Source organism: Macaca thibetana, chromosome 5, assembly GCF_024542745.1.
Source record: "Macaca thibetana thibetana isolate TM-01 chromosome 5, ASM2454274v1, whole genome shotgun sequence".
Lineage (NCBI taxonomy): Eukaryota > Metazoa > Chordata > Mammalia > Primates > Cercopithecidae > Macaca > Macaca thibetana.
This window is the reverse complement of record NC_065582.1, coordinates 39,449,475-39,467,119: the sequence shown is the minus strand read 5'-3', so window position 1 is coordinate 39,467,119 and position 17,645 is coordinate 39,449,475. Positions and strand designations below refer to the sequence as shown.

Here is a 17,645-nt window from a genome sequence, read left to right as displayed (position 1 = left end):
TAATTTAAAACTTGGGCAGTTTAACGCAAGTGTACATCTAGTACACAGTGCTTTTGTGTGCATACTAACTTATCTAGCACTTAAGCCAGGTGATAATATGGCAATTTATTTAAATATGTCCTTATATGTCTTCTGCATGATCAGGTCTTAGTAGAAGCATAAAAGAATGAATCAAGTGCTAGGGAAAAATGACAAATCTCACACATTACAAATAATGTTTCTTTCAAAATGATATCTAACTTTCCCCACGAATCAAAGCTCCTGGTTTCCTAAATGCAGTTGTGTTCTAAAATTGTACGGATTAAGGTTGCATCATTCAATTCTATAATTTTTCATATGAAGTATACTGGAATTAGAAGGATGCATAATTAGATTTGAAATACTAAAAAAAGTAAGGTCTCCTACAGACTTTTTAGTGAGTGCTGCATTTGCCAAAACCATGTTTAAGTGTTTTACTTGAGAAAATAAATGACAAGAATAAAACAAGTTCAATAACATTCAACAACAATTTGATGACATAGGAAAGATTTGGACTTCAACCCCCCGCCATTAACTTCTATGTGGTTATATATGTTCTTAGGTATTACATATAAATATGTTTTATCACATTTCAATAAATTTATGCTCATAATCATATCTCTTTAATGAATTATTACTATTTTCCTACAAAAATCATGTGAGTAACTTCCAAATTTATATAAAATTATAAATAAGATTATCGATACCTTAACAGGTTCGAATAGAAAAAGCTGTCATCTTATATTGGGTCAAACATTTTGTTGGAAGGAATCTCTGGGTTCAAGTTCTTGCTAGGTCACTGAGAGACTATTCTGCTTAAGGCACTTTACATCTAGTTTCAGTTTCTTCATCAGTAAAATCAAAGGATGGAGGAGGTGTTCTCTGGCTCCTTCTAGTTTAAATATACCTGACTATAAGTTGCTTTCTCAATTCAGATAACTTACCTCTCTCAACACAGGATCAGTTATTGAATTCAGATTGACAGCTCCTTCATAGGTCAAGTAATAGAACACATTGAGGGCTCGAACAGCCTCTGGTCCTTGCTGTTTATAGCCAAAAATGAGATCAATCCATTGGTGAAGCTGGCAGGAAACAAATTCACTCTCCAGAGCCTGAAAAAAAGATATGGATTGTATTACTATGTTGAATTCCTTTTTAAAAATACAGAGAGACATTTAGAGCAAGCAGTAAAGTTTAACACTAACTTTACTGCGAACAAAGATTTTTAAAAAACAAAACTTGTGGCTGCGGTGGCTCACGCCTGTAATCCCAGCACTCTGGGAGGCTAAGGTGGACAGATCATGAGGTCAGGAGTTTGAGACCAGCTTGGCCAACATGGCGAAACCCGGTCTCTACTAAAAATACAAAAATTAGCTGGGTGTGGTGGCCTGCGCCTGTAATCCCAAGTACTCAGGAGGCTGAGGCAGGAGAATCGCTTGAACCTGGAAGGCGGAAGTTGCAGTGAGCCAAGATCACGCCATTGCACTCCAGCCTGGATGACAAGAGCGAAACTCCATCTCAAAACAACAACAACAACAACAACAACAACAACAAAAACTTATCTGATGGCCTAGTTTCTACCAGAATCTGTCCTCCTTTGTTTACAAGTAGAGGTTTTCCGGCACTTGGCATAATTAATTATACTAAATGTGTAAGTTTCAGTATTCTTCTACTGTACTGACAGCACTAAGGAGCAGGACTGGGCCTATCTTGGTCACATTTGTAACTCAGAGTCTGACAGGTACTCGATTTATGCTTCAAAGAAAGGAGGCCGTACAAGGCAAAGACTATTTTGGGAAACTAAATGTGAAAATGTTAAAAATTTACTATCCACTTGAAATATTTATTATTTTTCTAGAATTAAAATATTTTGTAGTCTATTTCAACATCCGTAACCAAATTATTTAGTTATGTTGATTGAGTTCTTATGCTAACAAATTAGATCTTGTTGGGGATACTTATAATTACTGAATTTTTATTCTAGGTATTAATATCAAACCTGACCAAATATTTGATGCTATTAACATAATAGTGCCCGATAAATAATGAATGAACACAATCAAGTAGTTGGTTGAGATCCTAGGCACAAGATCCATTTCCTATCCATCATTATATTCCCAGTTACTAGTGCTGTGCCTAAAACATAATAGATGCCAATAAATGTTTGGTGAATTTAATAACATTATAAATACTAAAGAGTTCTAAAAACTGAAGAGATTTTTTAGGAAAGTATTCATCTTTATATTATTTAATATTGTTCAAAATCATTCCAACATAAAAGTTTAGCATTATGGATTAGTTTAACAATAAATAATTATATTAAAATCAAAGAGTTTTCAAACATAAACTCTGAAGCTTAATTAAAAGTATACAGTAAGCCGGGTGCGGTGACTCATGCCTGTAATCCCACCACTTTGGGAGGCCGAGGCAGGCAGATCACAGTCAGGAGATTGAGACCATCCTGGCTAACACAGTGAAACCCTGTCTCTGCTAAAAATACAAAAAATTAGCTGGGCGTGGCGGCGGGCGCCTGTAGTCCCAGCTACTTGGGAGGCTGAGGCAGGAGAACGGCGTGAATCCAGAAGGTGGAGCTTGCAGCGAGCCGAGATGGCGCGACTGCACTAGAGCCTGGGCGACAGAGTGAGACTTTGTCTCGAAAAAAATAAAAATAAAAATAAAAAAGTATACAGTAATCCCCCCTCATCCACAGGGGTTATGTTCCAAGATCCCCAGTAGATGCCTGAATCTGCGAATAGTACCAAACCCTATACCTATATGTACTATGTTTTTTCCTATACATAAATACCTATGATAAAGTTTAATTTATAAATTAGGCACAGTAAGAGATAAACAACAATAACAACAAACTTGAACAATAATGATATACTATAAAAATGTATATACCATAATAAATGTTATGTAAATGTGGTCTCTGTCTCTACCTCAAAGTATCTGATTGTACTGTACTCACACATTTTCAGACCTTAGTTAAACACAGGTAACTAGAATTCTGGAAAGCAAAACTGTGGATAAGGAGGAGACTGCTATACCAACTTATATCTGGTAATGTATCTCATTGAAATTGATTCTTATTTTTAGAGAAGTCTATGATTGTGATGTATTTTCAGTATGGCTTGCTGCTATGTTATAAGAGATCTGCTAGTTTTAAAACAAAACTGACCAACTTATATAGCAAATAACCAATGTGATATAAACCATCTTGTGACAAAAGACATTCCTATTCTTTTACATGTGGACACTTGTGTAAAGATATGCTTTATTAAAATAAGTACCTATGAAAAAGAAATGTTTATAAATACAAAAAATATATTTCCTTTAATATTTAACACAGCTCCACAATATTATCACAAATATAAAATTGAAAACATAATTTTGTAAACAAAACTCTAGGCAATTCTCACATTCCAAAGTATACCTCAAATGAAATATGCCTTACAAATATTTAGCTAGTTTCAATTGAGAAAGTTACTGTTTTAGACATCTCTTTTAAAATGCTTTACATTTACAAATTTATTAAACAGATATGACAACACAAAACTGCTTCACATGTTACTTGAAATAAGAAGAGAGAAGCTTATGATAACTTTAAGTAAATGCCTATTTTAAGTACATAAATTTGAAAAAAATCTAGGAACTACTAATGCAAGTTACACACAGAAATGATACGTTGGTTTCATTAACTGAGACCTTGGGTAGGGATGGGGGTAGGGGGTAGGCACATTTACAATGACACATAAAAACAGCAATTGTCTTAATTTGTGTGCAGTGCACTCCACACAAAAGCCCTAAATATGTTCAAATTAGAGCAAGCTGCTTGATTGTCACTGCAGTCTCATGTCACATTAATGCATGACAAACATTAAACCATACACTTAAATGGCAATTTATATCATTTAAATGTTTACTGCCAGACTAGCTCATCACTCATTTAAATGTGACTTTCTGACAGCTAATTTCAGTTAATTTTCTCCAATTCACTTAATTAGAACTTTCAATCAGGGAAGGACCTACACATATCTTCGTGCTTACATCCTTTTTGGTGGCTGTTCGAAATCTGAGTTCATAAACTGCCGAAAAGCTCTACTATAACAGATTAGCATGTAATATCTCTGAGTTTGCAAAAAATATGACTCTGTGAAGCAAACTTAGAGTATATACTCTTAGAAAGAATCTATACTTATTTAAGTAAATAGTACTCTTGCCAGTAGTTTAAATAAAAAACATGTAGTTCATATACACACACTAGTGAAACAATAAAAAAAAACCCTGCATCCAAGCTAATTAAAAATTAATGATTTCAAAATTGTTTAATAAGATAAAACAGTCAGGAGTCTCTTGAGTGTCCATGGTGTTGTGATTTGAGACCATAAAATTCTAGAAGGCTCAGCAAATGACAAAGTACAAATGTATTTCCTCAATATTAAAGCTCTAAAAACTAGGGCAATTTTATTTTATGTATCACCAGACAAAGAACTGTTGAGTTTTCGTTATAGTTGACTACTTCTTTATGCACACTCAAAATGGTAAAGTTGGTTAGATTTCAATGCTTAAAGCTTTGTATCTTGATACTGCATCAGAATTTTAAGCAAAAATGCTGAAAGGAAAGCTACTGTGTGCTCATATCAAGCTGCAAACACACATGCAGAGATCGCCACAATGCCATGGTTCAGACCTCACCTTACATTGTCATAGGTCAGTCCTTAAGGAATTGACCAGTAATTCGCGGAACTATTGGCAAAATCACTTCCAGAAGTTGATAAACACGTTACCTTCATGAATAAACTTTAAATAATTTCTCAAACACTCAACTAAAACTTCCATTAGTCAGCTTCAAGCATGTCTTGCAATACACCAAAGCTTTAAAAAGGGAACTAAAAGAATAATGTGGTAAGTATAAGAGAATTCCAAGAAGTTTCAAAGTCATTTCAGTACGAAGTCAGTTCAGAACTTTAATATCCTTTTGCTATCAGTGAATGACAACTACCTAACCAAAAATAGGTAATGTACTTAAGACTTGAGGGAAGAGAGAAGGACAGGCAGGAAGAAATTAAGGGAAAAAATACAAACAATATAATTCAAAATGGAATACCCTGAGGTTTCCTTTTATAACTCCCATTTTTAAGATTTAAAAACATAAATCATGAAACCTATATTAAAATACCTTTTTTATATATTGATTTTTTAAAAAAATTCTTCATATACAGAAAATTCTCATTTAGATCTACATTTTTAGTTACAAAAAAATGAAAAATGCCAGTGGAATGTTGAGCATTTGAGATTTTTCAAAGCCTTCAAAACCGACAGTCCTCATTAAGCCTGGAGTTAAATACGGTTTGCAGCTAGGGGATAGTAACATTCTTCCCATGCTGCTCTCAAACCTAACCAATCAATTGTTAGTACTCCCCTAGCAGGCTGCATACATCATTTACATCCAATGTGTGCTCTGAGTAAAATTTGTAAAAAAGAAAATCCACTAAAATGTCCAACACAATACAATAATATTCAACTCATCTGAGTTATTATAAAATAAATCAGTAACTAATGTCCAATTGTTAAGGATCAGATAAGACTATGAAAAGACTATCATATGAAGCCTCACATGAATTGTCAATCCAATCCAGGGGGACTCATATTAGTGTTGACAAACTGTCTTGGGGCTGATATCTGTTTTTTTTAATGAGATCTATTAGGCAGAGTAAAAGACTTCAGATATGCTAAAAACTACAGTATACAGATGTCAAATACACTTATTAGTAACTTTCATTTGTTTGTTCTGCATACAGAATATCAACAAATTAAAGCTTTAATATTATGAAGATAATAGTAAATTATTCATAAATAGGAGGTTTTTATAACCCTGTGTCAGAAATAATTACAAAGTGTGTGTGTGTGTATATATATGTGTCTGTGTGCATGTTTAGCAAATCTCACTGAAAGAACACAATCTATGCTTTCCTGAAACTAACCCACTTAAGAAGTAGGTTATTTCTTTATAAAAAGTGTTATATAAAATTATTCTTGTTTTCTATAGTGGAGCCAAAAAACATGATAACATATAGAAATAGCTTTTTCTGAGAAACTCTAGGCTATTTGAGAATAAAAATTCTAAACTGAAAGGCATAAACCATGTATTTAATCTACACATGCATTAGTGATACACTAGCAATTTCCTTTTGCTTTCAAAAAACCAAATTTTTGCCAATGTGAAAATTACGTAAAAATCAAGAAAACCAATTTCAATCAACAAAGGAAATTGTTAGATAACTGTTTACCTCAAGACCAAGAAACCTTATTTGTTTATTATTTATGTTTCTCATACTTGTCATTCCCAGCTTAATGCTAATATTTACTTATTCTTTGGCTAAACATTCTCATACCACTCCATTAAGAAAAGAAACTAAATAAAAACTAGTGATATATATGAAATAAATGATTTTTATAAAAACTTAAATAAAAAGATCAAATATTCTTTATACATTCTTTATGACCAGAGAGAATAGGCCTAGGCAGCCCAGATAAACGTTTCTGCACACCTGTCCTACTACTTCCGCTCCCAGGCTTCTAGAAGGCCCAAGGTACAAAGGTTCTGAGACATAAAATGCCATAGCTGTAAGTTTCAAAAGTGAAATGAAAATCACTGATTAACCCTCCTGACTTTGATATACATTTACTTATAAGATGTATTTAATCATATTTATAATGAATGAAACATCCATTTTGTAAAATTTTAATTGTACTTTTAATTAAGAGTCTTAATTCATTTGAACATAGATAATATGTTTTAAAGGAACTGACATTTAGATTGGCAAGGTGGTAATATACAAAGTTATAAACTTGGAATTTTAAGTATTTTTCATTTTAAATCCATGTAATACGGCCTTCTTCCTATACAAACACATACACAGAGATTTAAAATGAACTGGTCTGTTATGTTTGCATGTGCTGGATTTCAAACACTAGTGGTAATGTTTCCTTAACATTGATATATGACCTTTGTAATTTACATTGAAGAAAGCTGTTTTTTTCAGCCTAATTAGAACTGTTTCAAATTTTCCTGCTAAATATATGATATAAAGTCCTTTCAACTTTTTTATTCTAGAGTTTCTTTCCATGTCAACTTTGTTCCAATCAAAATATGCTTTGAATTAAATGATTTTGATTGAATATGTGGATCACATTTCACTTCTAAGATGTAAAGTCCAAAAAGGAAAAGTTTAGCCTGTTCAAACAAAGCAAGAGCAGCCACTTTGCGGAAAGCTATTCACATTTAAGAAGACTGACAAATTGTTTGTGTGCACCATTAGGTCTAGTTTCTGCAATAGTTGCCAGATTTCCTGTCCCCCTAATAAGATGCATTAACTCCTTAAATGCTGGCTCTGAATTTGCAGTGAATCTGAGTGACTTTAGCAAATTTCAATTTTATTTATAGGTAAATTTCGTTATTTGAAATGAATCTAAAGAAAATAAAAGAAAATTTGTGTTAACTATGTTGTATCAAAACTTTCTAACGAAGGTCACAGAAAATTAACATTTTTTCATATTGGATGGATATAAATTTAGAATACAAATATGTTTTATAAATGGGGCTTGCCAGAAGTGACAAATTCACATCAATCCTCATTAAAAAAAAAAAATGCATCAATTTAACTAATTTAAAGATTATGTCTTCAGGTAAAACACAATGGAAATATGTAATAAACTAAAATCCATTAATATGAGCATCAATTTCCTCTATACTGATTATATATAAATCACAATGCTTCAGACTTCAGCTGTTTATCTTAATATACATATATATCAAAAATGTGAAACAAGCTTTATACTATTTACAAATAACAGTTTAATTTTGAGAGCTTAAAAATATGTGTGAAGTTGTGACATTAAGATTAATAAGTCTTGAGGCCCAAGAAGGTAAAAATGGACGATCAAAGATTTAGGGAAAAAACTGTGGGATGCTAAGAATAAAAATTGTTATCAGACAGTTTTAAAAAATGAAATTTAGTCAACAACATATTGAAGTTCAGCCTGAAAAGCAGATAGAGAAATCACTAAAAGGGGTTCTGTACTTCTAAACTGTCCTTGAACTGTTGGGCAGAAGAGATATTTTGAGCCAGCAGCACACAGTTCATTTCTACATTTATATCATTACTAAAGAAAAGCGTGAGTTAGTATAGTATCTTGATATAACCATCAAGCACTCGTGCATCTTTTGGCAGGAGAATCATTCTGTCTACGATTGTTATTGTGTAGTTTTAAATGGACTAGTCAACCAGCTGTTATATATTTTACACACTGAAGGCCATGTTTCCTTTGAAATTCATAGTTTTAATCTCAACTGAAGTCTGTATTGCTGTGTGCCAAGATCAAAAGGATTAGACAAACTTGCACAATTACCTTCCTTTTCAGAGAGATGATTTTTTAAAAATGTTTAAAATACTCCTATATACTGACATTTTATCCAACTATTTTCTTTAGAACTACAGAACATTAAAACATTTAATTAACATTTCAATGTTAGGTCACTTTTCATCTAAAATCTAGGAATTCACAACATACAGATATGTTAAACTAATTACAGTATCACACATAGGGATATTGAGCTTTAAAAAAAATGCTAGTAAAAATGGATGGGGAAAATTATACCTATTTCTTGTATGTGTTTGCATTTTGCAAGTCTTTGTTCAGAAAATAATTCATAAAGCTTACAGTGATATATATGCAGCAAGATACATTTAACAAAAGAGAAGTGAGGCAGTGCAAAATTTAAAATAAGGAGATATCACATAAAAACCATGAAATTCCAAAATACTTGTTTTAACAAATCTATATATGATGAGCTATGTATTTGCTGCTAAGCTTTCTAGCAGGCAACATAAAGAAAGAAACACGAACAATTACAGGAGACAAAAATGAACATAATGTAAAAACAAACCAGATGGCCTGGAAAAACACATTATTTCTATTTGTAAGATAAGAAATTCCTCCCTTGGCAATATGATGGAATCCAGGTATGCAACTCTCAGAGGGGCTGAGTTAATCCTGAGATAGATTTAAACTATAGACAAACGGGGAGACCACATATTCTTCAGATAATCTTGCACAAACATTATTTCTCTTAGGGAGGCTTTGAATGGTAGGTTCTAGATTGTGCTACATGACAAGTACCTGGAATGCAGCCATTTTATTTTGTAAGTTAGATGTAGAGCTAATATGCTTCAATAACAGGTAAACTGAGTCCCAGGACTAATAACCTCTTAAGAATGTGAAGAGCATAACGAGAAGGACACATCCTGTATGAAAGGCAGGCTCACCATCACTTGGAAGGTAGACTAGCCTACCTTAAAACAGGCTCAAAGGTAAACTTTCTCACACAGATAAATATGTATGAAAAACTTTCAAATTCCAAACATGATGCTCTAATATTTACAGACATTAAAATGTTTAAAACAGGTAGACTAGATGTTCGACTCTTTAAAAAATTAGTAAAGTATCCCTAGAAACTTAATGTTGAGGACTTTAAGTTGCTGTTATGCTTTCTAAGATAAACTAGTTATAAACATAGTTATAAGTAATTAAAATATTAATCTAAAGTGGTCAATTATCCACCTAGGTATAGAAAATGAATAGGTTTCCTCTTCAGCAGCCATCACAAAAGGTATTAATTTACTGTATGAACTCCTGTAGGTTTTATATTATATAGTCAGTTACAAAAGGAAGGAAAACAAAATAAGAAAAATTTAATCCCTTCCCATTTGCTTATCCATATAGATCTGATAAATACTAGCAGTCTCTTGCCTTTGAAGATGGCCAGACCAGAATCTCTACTTATTGCCAGATGTAGTTTAATCTCATGAGGATTCCAGACAAAAACAAGGAGCTGTCTGCATGGCACCAATGATTCCCTGGACTTACTGCCATAAACTTATACTGGCAAATCAAAATCCTTGGCAAAGTAGAACATTTATTATGTCATGACTCCTAAGAATATCCAATAAAGAAAAACTTGAATTAAAAAAAAAGCAAAAGTTGCTGAATATAAAGCATTAAGTTCAGCCAGAGAATCAAATTACATCTGCACTTACTTTGTGTATGCGATTGTATACTTGTATATTATATAGGACTAAAAGTATACATTCTGCAACTTTCTATTAATGTTAGCATCTCTCTAATCTATTCATTCAATAAATATTTATTGAGTGGTTACTAATGGTCTTGTGCTAGACTCTGGAGATACTGAAATGAGACATCCCTTTGGAAGAAGAGTGGGGAGCAAAAGGTCAGCTCTAAGACTACTACCATAGTCTAAGTGAGAGGTAGTGAGAACCTCAGTCAAGAAAATAGCATCAGGAGTGAAGAGGGGACAGATTTCAGAAAGATTTTAGATACAAGTTATTACTTACAGCAACTGATTACCAGTGTGAGGGGTGAAGAAAAACGAATGTAGGGTGATCAGTTTGGACCTTAACCATAATAAAGGAGAAATTGTTTACATGGTAAAAGATTAGTTGAGTTTTGAACTTAGTATTAATATTTTGGACTTTCTTTAATAGGCTTGAAATTAACCCTAGGCCTTTGCTTTGGATCTAAGGCTAAGAATTTTAATGGAAGTTTGCATACTATTAAAGTATTAAAATATGCTTGACCAGGTGCGGTGACTCACACCTGTGATCCCAGCACCTTGGGAGGCCGAAGTGGGTGGATCACGAGGTCAGGAGTTCAAGACCAGCCTGGCCAACAAGGTGAAACCCCATCTCTACTAAAAAATACAAAAATTAGCTGGGCGTGGTGGCATGCATCTGTAATCCCAGCTACTCAGGAGGCTGAGGCAGGAGAATCTCTTGAATCCAGGAGGCAGAGGTTGCAATGAGCCAAGATTACACCACTGCACTCCAGCCTGGTGACAGAGAAAGACTCAGTCTCAAAAACAAACAAACAAAAAAAAAACAACAAAAAAAGAAAGTATGCTTATGTTCAATAGTGGAATGCACAGGCCAAAAAAATTCTGTGTAACAAAATCACCCCAAGGATTTTTATACCAGTGCTGTCCAACAGAAATATATCCATGCCAGATATGCAATTTAAAATTGTCTAGTAGCCACATTTTTTTAATTTATAAAAAATATTTTTTAAAAAAATGAGACAGGGCCTTGCTGTGTTGCCCAGGTCAGTCTTGAACTCCTGAGTTCAAGCAAACCTCTTGCCTTGGCCTTCCAAATTGCTGGGATTACAGGTGTAAGTCACCATGGCCTGCCTATAGTAGCCACATTTTAAAAAGTGAAAAAAAAAAAAAAGGCAAAACTGTTTTAATTACATAGTAATATTTTATCAAGAATATACAAAATATCATTTCAACATGTAATCAACATAAAAATTATTTTGTATTAAATCTCAGAAATCTGGTATACATTTTACACTTACAATGAACAGCACATGTTGATCAGACTAGCTACATTTCAAGTGATCAACAACCACGTATGACTCGTGGTTATCAACTGGACGGTGAGGCTTTATTCAGTTCCAAACACTGAATCTGCATCCAGATTTTGATTCAAGACAGAATGCAGGAGTTAACAATACTTAACACTTTTAAAATACACCTTATCTTACTGAAAATAAAGATAACCCTTACAAAGTACAAAGTAACTGCCAGACTAAAATGACCTTCAATGCAGTTTTGAAGAGGCTATTACAATTCTCAGTGCCATGAAGAATGGCTATACCTTAGAAAATGACAGCAGAAATATAACATCTTCAAGTGTGAAACAGACATAATGTCCTACAGTGTAGATTCTTCAGCTACTTATAGATCTCTGAAGAAATGTGGCAGCATCTGAAAGAGGGCATTATGACTATCCTCTAAACAATAAAGGTAAAAGGGCTAATTCTACCAACTATGTTGTCATCTATAAACTTTCCATTCTTAAAGGTCCTTAGAGTTCTTACATTTTGGCTACTCAGCTCTATCAGTTATGTCCTTTAAGAATTACCATATAGCCATAGACTACAACTTAGTATAGGGGACATAATCTTTGCTGAAAGTCAGATATATGAAATCTGTAATGTGCATGTATTCACAAAACTCATAAAAAACACTTCATTTTAGTAGCAGATAACAAGTCTCTGTCTACTTCTAGAGATGTTTTAACATCTATAGTAACACTTTGACTCCCAAAATTTTGGGTCTGAGTCTTTCTGCATTTTCAATTGAATAATGATTAGTTAATAGGGTCAGTCTTTTAAAATTATTATTATTATTATTTTATTTATTTATTTATTTATTTATTTTGAGAGGGAGTCTCGCTCTGACGCCAGGGCTGGAGTGCAGTGGTGCGATCTCAGCTCACTGCAAGCTCTACCTCCCGGGTTTACGCCATTCTCCTGCCTCAGCCTCCCAAGTAGCTGGGACTACAGGCGCCCGCCACCTGGCCTGGCTAGTTTTTTGTAGTTTTTAGTAGAGACAGGGTTTCACTGTGTTAGCCAGGATGGTCTCGATCTCCTGACCTCGTGATCCACCCGTCTTGGCCTCCCAAAGTGCTGGGATTACAGGCTTGAGCCACCGCGCCCGGCCCAAATTATTTTCAAGTAGCCATGAATACATATGCAATATGAGGTCAACAACAGAGACTTCTTGCAAGAGTTAAATACATTTGTTATTTATGTTTCCTTATCTCCCTTTCACTTCTTAACTTGTTTCTCCTCTTTCTGTTACAGGCACACCACTGAAAATGTTTTTGCAAAGATTACTAACTGTCTGAATCCAATGAATGCTCATCTTTTCTCATTTCACCTCTGCATTATGGTGTTTGTTTCTCTTTCTTCTTCTCACTTGACACTGTCTCTCCAGATTCTCTTTCTACATTTCTGATTTTCCTATTCATTTTCTTAATATAGGGTCTTTTTCCTCTAACATTTCAGTGTTTATTCTCCTTAAGATTCAGTCCCAGGCCCTCTGCCTCTGGTGCAACCCAGGCTAGATGAGCCACACTTCAATTACTTCAACCGACAATTACTACCCTCTCTGGAGTTTCAAATCCAAAATGCCAACTGCCATCACACTACTTTTTTTTTTTTTTGAGACTGAGTCGCACTCTGTCGCCCAGGCTAGAGTGCAGTGGCGCAATCTCAGCTCACTGCAAGCTCCACCTCCCGGGTTCACACCATTCTCCTGCCTTAGCTTCCCGAGTAGCTGGGACTACAGGCACCCACGACCACGCCTGGCTAATTTTTGTATTTTTAGTAGAGATGGAGTTTCACTGTGTTAGCCAGGATGGTCTCGATCTCCTGACCATGTGATCCGCCCGCCTCGGCCTCCCAAAGTGCTGGGATTATAGGCATGAGCCACTGTGCCTGGCCCATCACACTACTTTTTTTGCTGTGCTTCACATAACTCAAACTTAATATATCAAAAACCAAATGAAGAGTATTTCCTCTGACACTTGCTCCTTTTCTTGTCTTTCTGGTGAGGGACTAGGTCCTTCATCTAGCCAGCCAATTCAGAAATGTGGCAGTCATCCTGACTTCTCCTTTCCCCTCTCCCTACAAAACTTTATCTCATCAGACAATAAGCCTCCTAAATATCTTCCCAATTCATTCTTTCTTTTCCTTTCACTGGGACTACCTTTGGTTTCATGCTTCATTATTTCTTTGTTCAGTTATTCTATCGGTATCCAAACTGTTTCTTTACCTCTAAACTTTCCCTCTTCAATCCCTCCTCCATATGAACTGCTATCTAAAACCTAGCCAAGTCACTGCTCTCCTCAAAACTTTTCTCCTTTCCCTAAAGCAGTGGATCTCCAACTTTAACACACACCAAAATTAGCTGGAGAACTTGTTAAAACAGGCTCCAATCCATAGTCACAATCTCTGTAGTAGATCAGGGGCAGAGTCCAAGAATTTGCCCTTATAACAAGATCTCAGGTGATATTGATGCTGCTGGTCCAGGAACTCCTTTTGGCCACCACCTCCCCAAAGAAAAAAGTTCATACTATTTACGAGGCATTAAAGATTTTTCATATAATCTGCCTCCAGCCATAAATTTCCATACACACCACTCACAGTTCTCAAACACATACTTCAGTCTACCATCTGAATTAAGTTTAGCTCATGTGGCTGCATGCAGTGGCTCATGCCTGTATTCCCAGCACACTGGGAGGCTGAGATAGGTGGGTCACTTGAGCCCAGGAGTTCAAGATTAGCCTGGCAGCCTGGGCAACATGATGAAACCCCATCTCTACTAAAAATACAAAAAATAAAAAATAGCAAGGCATGGTAGAGTGCTTGTAGTCCCAGCTACTTGGGAGGCACATGTGGGAGGATCACTTGAGCCTGGGCAGTTGAGGCTGCAGTGAGCTGTGATTGTGCCACCGTACTCCAGCCTCGGCGACAGAGTGTGACCTTGTCTCAAAAAACAAAGCAAAACAAAACCAAAAACTGTTTAGCTCATGTGCAGTACTATAACCTTGGTATCTTTGTCCACACAGCTTCTTATATCTGTAATGTCCATTCCATCATCTTACTCCCTGCCTGGCAAACCCCTATTCATTCTCAAAGACTAAGGTTCAATGTGGGTTCCTTGGCTAAGCCTTCCTCAACCTTCCCCAGAAACAGAACAAGGCATTTCCTCTTTGGGTCCCAGAATATATATTTATTCTCTCTCTTTCTCTCTTTGTGTCTCTCCTTATGTATAATGTTAAATGCTTTCATGGTAATCATGCTACTCCTTCATGGTATATATTACAAGTATCATATTTATTATATTACATGTTATCACAAGTTATATATTTATTTGTTTACTTTTTTATTTATTATCTACCTCCCTTACTAAACAATAAATTCCAAAAGGGCAGGTACTATATACCATCTTTCTCACTGTTGTATATCCAGTATGTAGTAGGTACTCACAAAATATTTGTAGAATGAATGACTATATCACTTAATCTATTTCTCTAATTAGTTACTGTCATGTCTGTGTGCTTCTCATAATGGCAGCCCCAAAGGGCAGGTGTCACAGTCTTCCAATTTTGTGATCACAGATCTAATTATCCAGTAGGCCCCTAATACATGTCTGTTGAATGAATGAATGGCATTTAAGAAATTCTTCTGATTTACCACAATTCAATGTCTATGCTGAGGGACTGCGATCTTAAAGCACTGTATAAGAAGCGTGAAATTGACCATAGCCACTTTACTTGGTTGATACAGTGCTGGTTTGCCAGGGTTATAGAAAATGTGAAAAATTTCTGTGATTACTAGCCACTGCAAAATGAGCTGTCTGCAGTTTGTTAACCATGCAATCAAATTTGAGGTAGAATGATTACATGGGAAGGAAAAAAAGTGAAGTGGATATTAAAGTATCATCTTTCAAGGTTTTATTTTCTCTTCAATAGTGTCCAGAAGAGAGATGCAAATGATATCCCTAATACACTTGACAAAGGTTCAAGAAAGTCAGTATGCTATGCAAAGAAAATGCATCTAGTTGGAAATGCACTGTCCAACTAGACAACCACCACCACACTATAACAATACCAGTAGCACTTAACATTTAGTGAATATTTATGCTGTGCCCAGCTTTATGCTAAATGTTTTACATGGATTATTTTATTTAACCTAATCCTATGAGATAAGCACCACAGTTTTAAAAACTTTTACAAATGAAGCTAAGAATGCTTAAACAAATTGTCTGATGTCACACAGTTAGTAAATGTCAGAGTTGTGACCTGAACCCAGATTTCTCTGACTCCTAAAGCCATATTAACCACAACACATCTTTTTCAACCAAAATTGCATTATGAAACTCTAAAAATATGAAACCATTACATAACATGGATTACTTTTCATTGGTTTCACATACATCATTTAGAAATACTAGTAATAAGTATTGCTGAGTATGTACTAAATCTGGTATGCCATGTTGATGTGGAGGCTTTATTTACAGGTTTTACTGTTCTTTCAACTGGTTTTTTGCTTTGACACATGCATTTTTAAAACGAATACATTCACCTTGTATTACAGCTTTTCTGTTTTATTAACTGGAATGTAAGCTCCTAGAAGGTATAGATTATACCTGTATTCTTGGAACTGAGCATATAGTAGATGCCCAATAAATATTTATTGAGCTGGATAAGAAATTTATATTCTAGGCCTCTTTTTCATTAATTTAACCATATATTCATTATAATATTTTATATCATAAAAATGTATATCATAAATATATACCATAATATATATACCCACACAAAGAGAGAGAAAGTGTGTGTGTGAGAGAGAGAGAGACAGAGAGAGAGACAGGGTGTTACTTTGTTACTCTGGCTGGAGTGCAGTGGTGTGAACACAGCTCACTGCAGCCTTGACCTCCTGGGCTCAAGTGATCATCTTGCCTCAGCCTCCCAAGTAGCTGGAACTACAAGCATGCCACCACACCTGGCAAATTTTTATATGTTTTGTAGAGACAGAGTTTCGCCATGTTGCCCAGGCTGGTCTCAAACTCCTGGACTCAAGCAATCTGCCTGCCTTGGCCTCCCAAAGTGATGGGATTACAGGCATGAGCAACTGCACCCAGCCTCATGATGATATTTTAAAAATAAACAGCCTTTAGAGCAAGACAGAAAATGATACCAATATATTAGTTGCTAAGTCCAAATACTCTTAATAAACAACCAATCCATTAAACAAAAAAAACTATTTTAGGAATAGTTAATAATAGGAGTTCATTCTGCAAATTTTTAAACGTCCATGACATTAGCAGTGTATGAAAATGTGATTTTAGGCTGGGCACAGTGGCTCACGCCTGTAATCCCAACACTTTGGGAGGTCAAGAAGGGCAGATCACCTGAGGTCGGGAGTTTGAGACCAGCCTGACCAACATGGAGAAACCCCATCTCTACTAAAAATACAAAATTAGCTGGCTGTGGTGGCGCATGCCTGTAATCCCAGCTACTTGGGAGGCTGAGGCAGGAGAATCTCTTGAACCAGAAAGGCAGAGGTTGTGGTGAGCTGAGATTCTGCCATCGTACTCCAGCCTGGGCAACAAGGGTGAAACAGGTCTCAAAAAAAAAGTAATTTCATGTATTTTAATTTCTATATTTTGTTTTGACACATGAACTATTTGATTTCTTTAAATCAAACTACTGTACAGAAAGAACAGAGAAAATTTCCGTTATTTCCTATTTAAACATTCTCATGTAACTACCCAATTGGTTATAAGTTTCTGTTAATATTTGGAAAATATCTTAAATACTTCCACATAATAACACTGCTCAAACTATTCAAAATATTGATTAGATTTTTGTATTTTAAAAAACGTATAGCACAAACATTATTTTTGTGATTCTAATATCTCTTAAATGTACCATTTGACAAATGCTTTTAAATTAAAATACTAAAACTGATAAGAAACAACCGTGTTAAAGAGTAAGGCTGTTCTGAGATTTTTTTAAAAGTCTTTCAGACAACTCCTATGATAGCTGGTAAGACACATTAGAATACTATAAAATACGAGTTGGAATCACTATCTTTATTAGATTAGGAGAACTGAATAAAGGACATAACTGTATTCACTCTGAGGCTACTATATTCCTTCTTTGTTCTTCAAAAATATAACTCTTTCT

General features: G+C 35.0%; 3 protein-coding genes across 9 annotated transcripts in view; 2 read left to right on the top strand and 1 right to left on the bottom strand.

The window, feature by feature from the left end:
• Window positions 1-17,645, top strand: part of RPS3A (ribosomal protein S3A) — a 1,130,248-nt gene that overhangs the window by 375,781 nt on the left and 736,822 nt on the right. The gene's annotated exons all lie outside the window — the stretch shown is intronic.
• LRBA (LPS responsive beige-like anchor protein) overlaps window positions 1-17,645 on the bottom strand; it is a 758,453-nt gene that overhangs the window by 83,584 nt on the left and 657,224 nt on the right. For all 5 annotated transcript variants that reach the window (XM_050791167.1, XM_050791166.1, XM_050791168.1 and 2 more), the window contains one exon: window positions 963-1,130. In XM_050791167.1, coding sequence (XP_050647124.1) covers window positions 963-1,130 — 168 coding nt within the window. The remainder of the gene's footprint in view (window positions 1-962; window positions 1,131-17,645) is intronic.
• MAB21L2 (mab-21 like 2) overlaps window positions 1-17,645 on the top strand; it is a 501,930-nt gene that overhangs the window by 270,937 nt on the left and 213,348 nt on the right. The gene's annotated exons all lie outside the window — the stretch shown is intronic.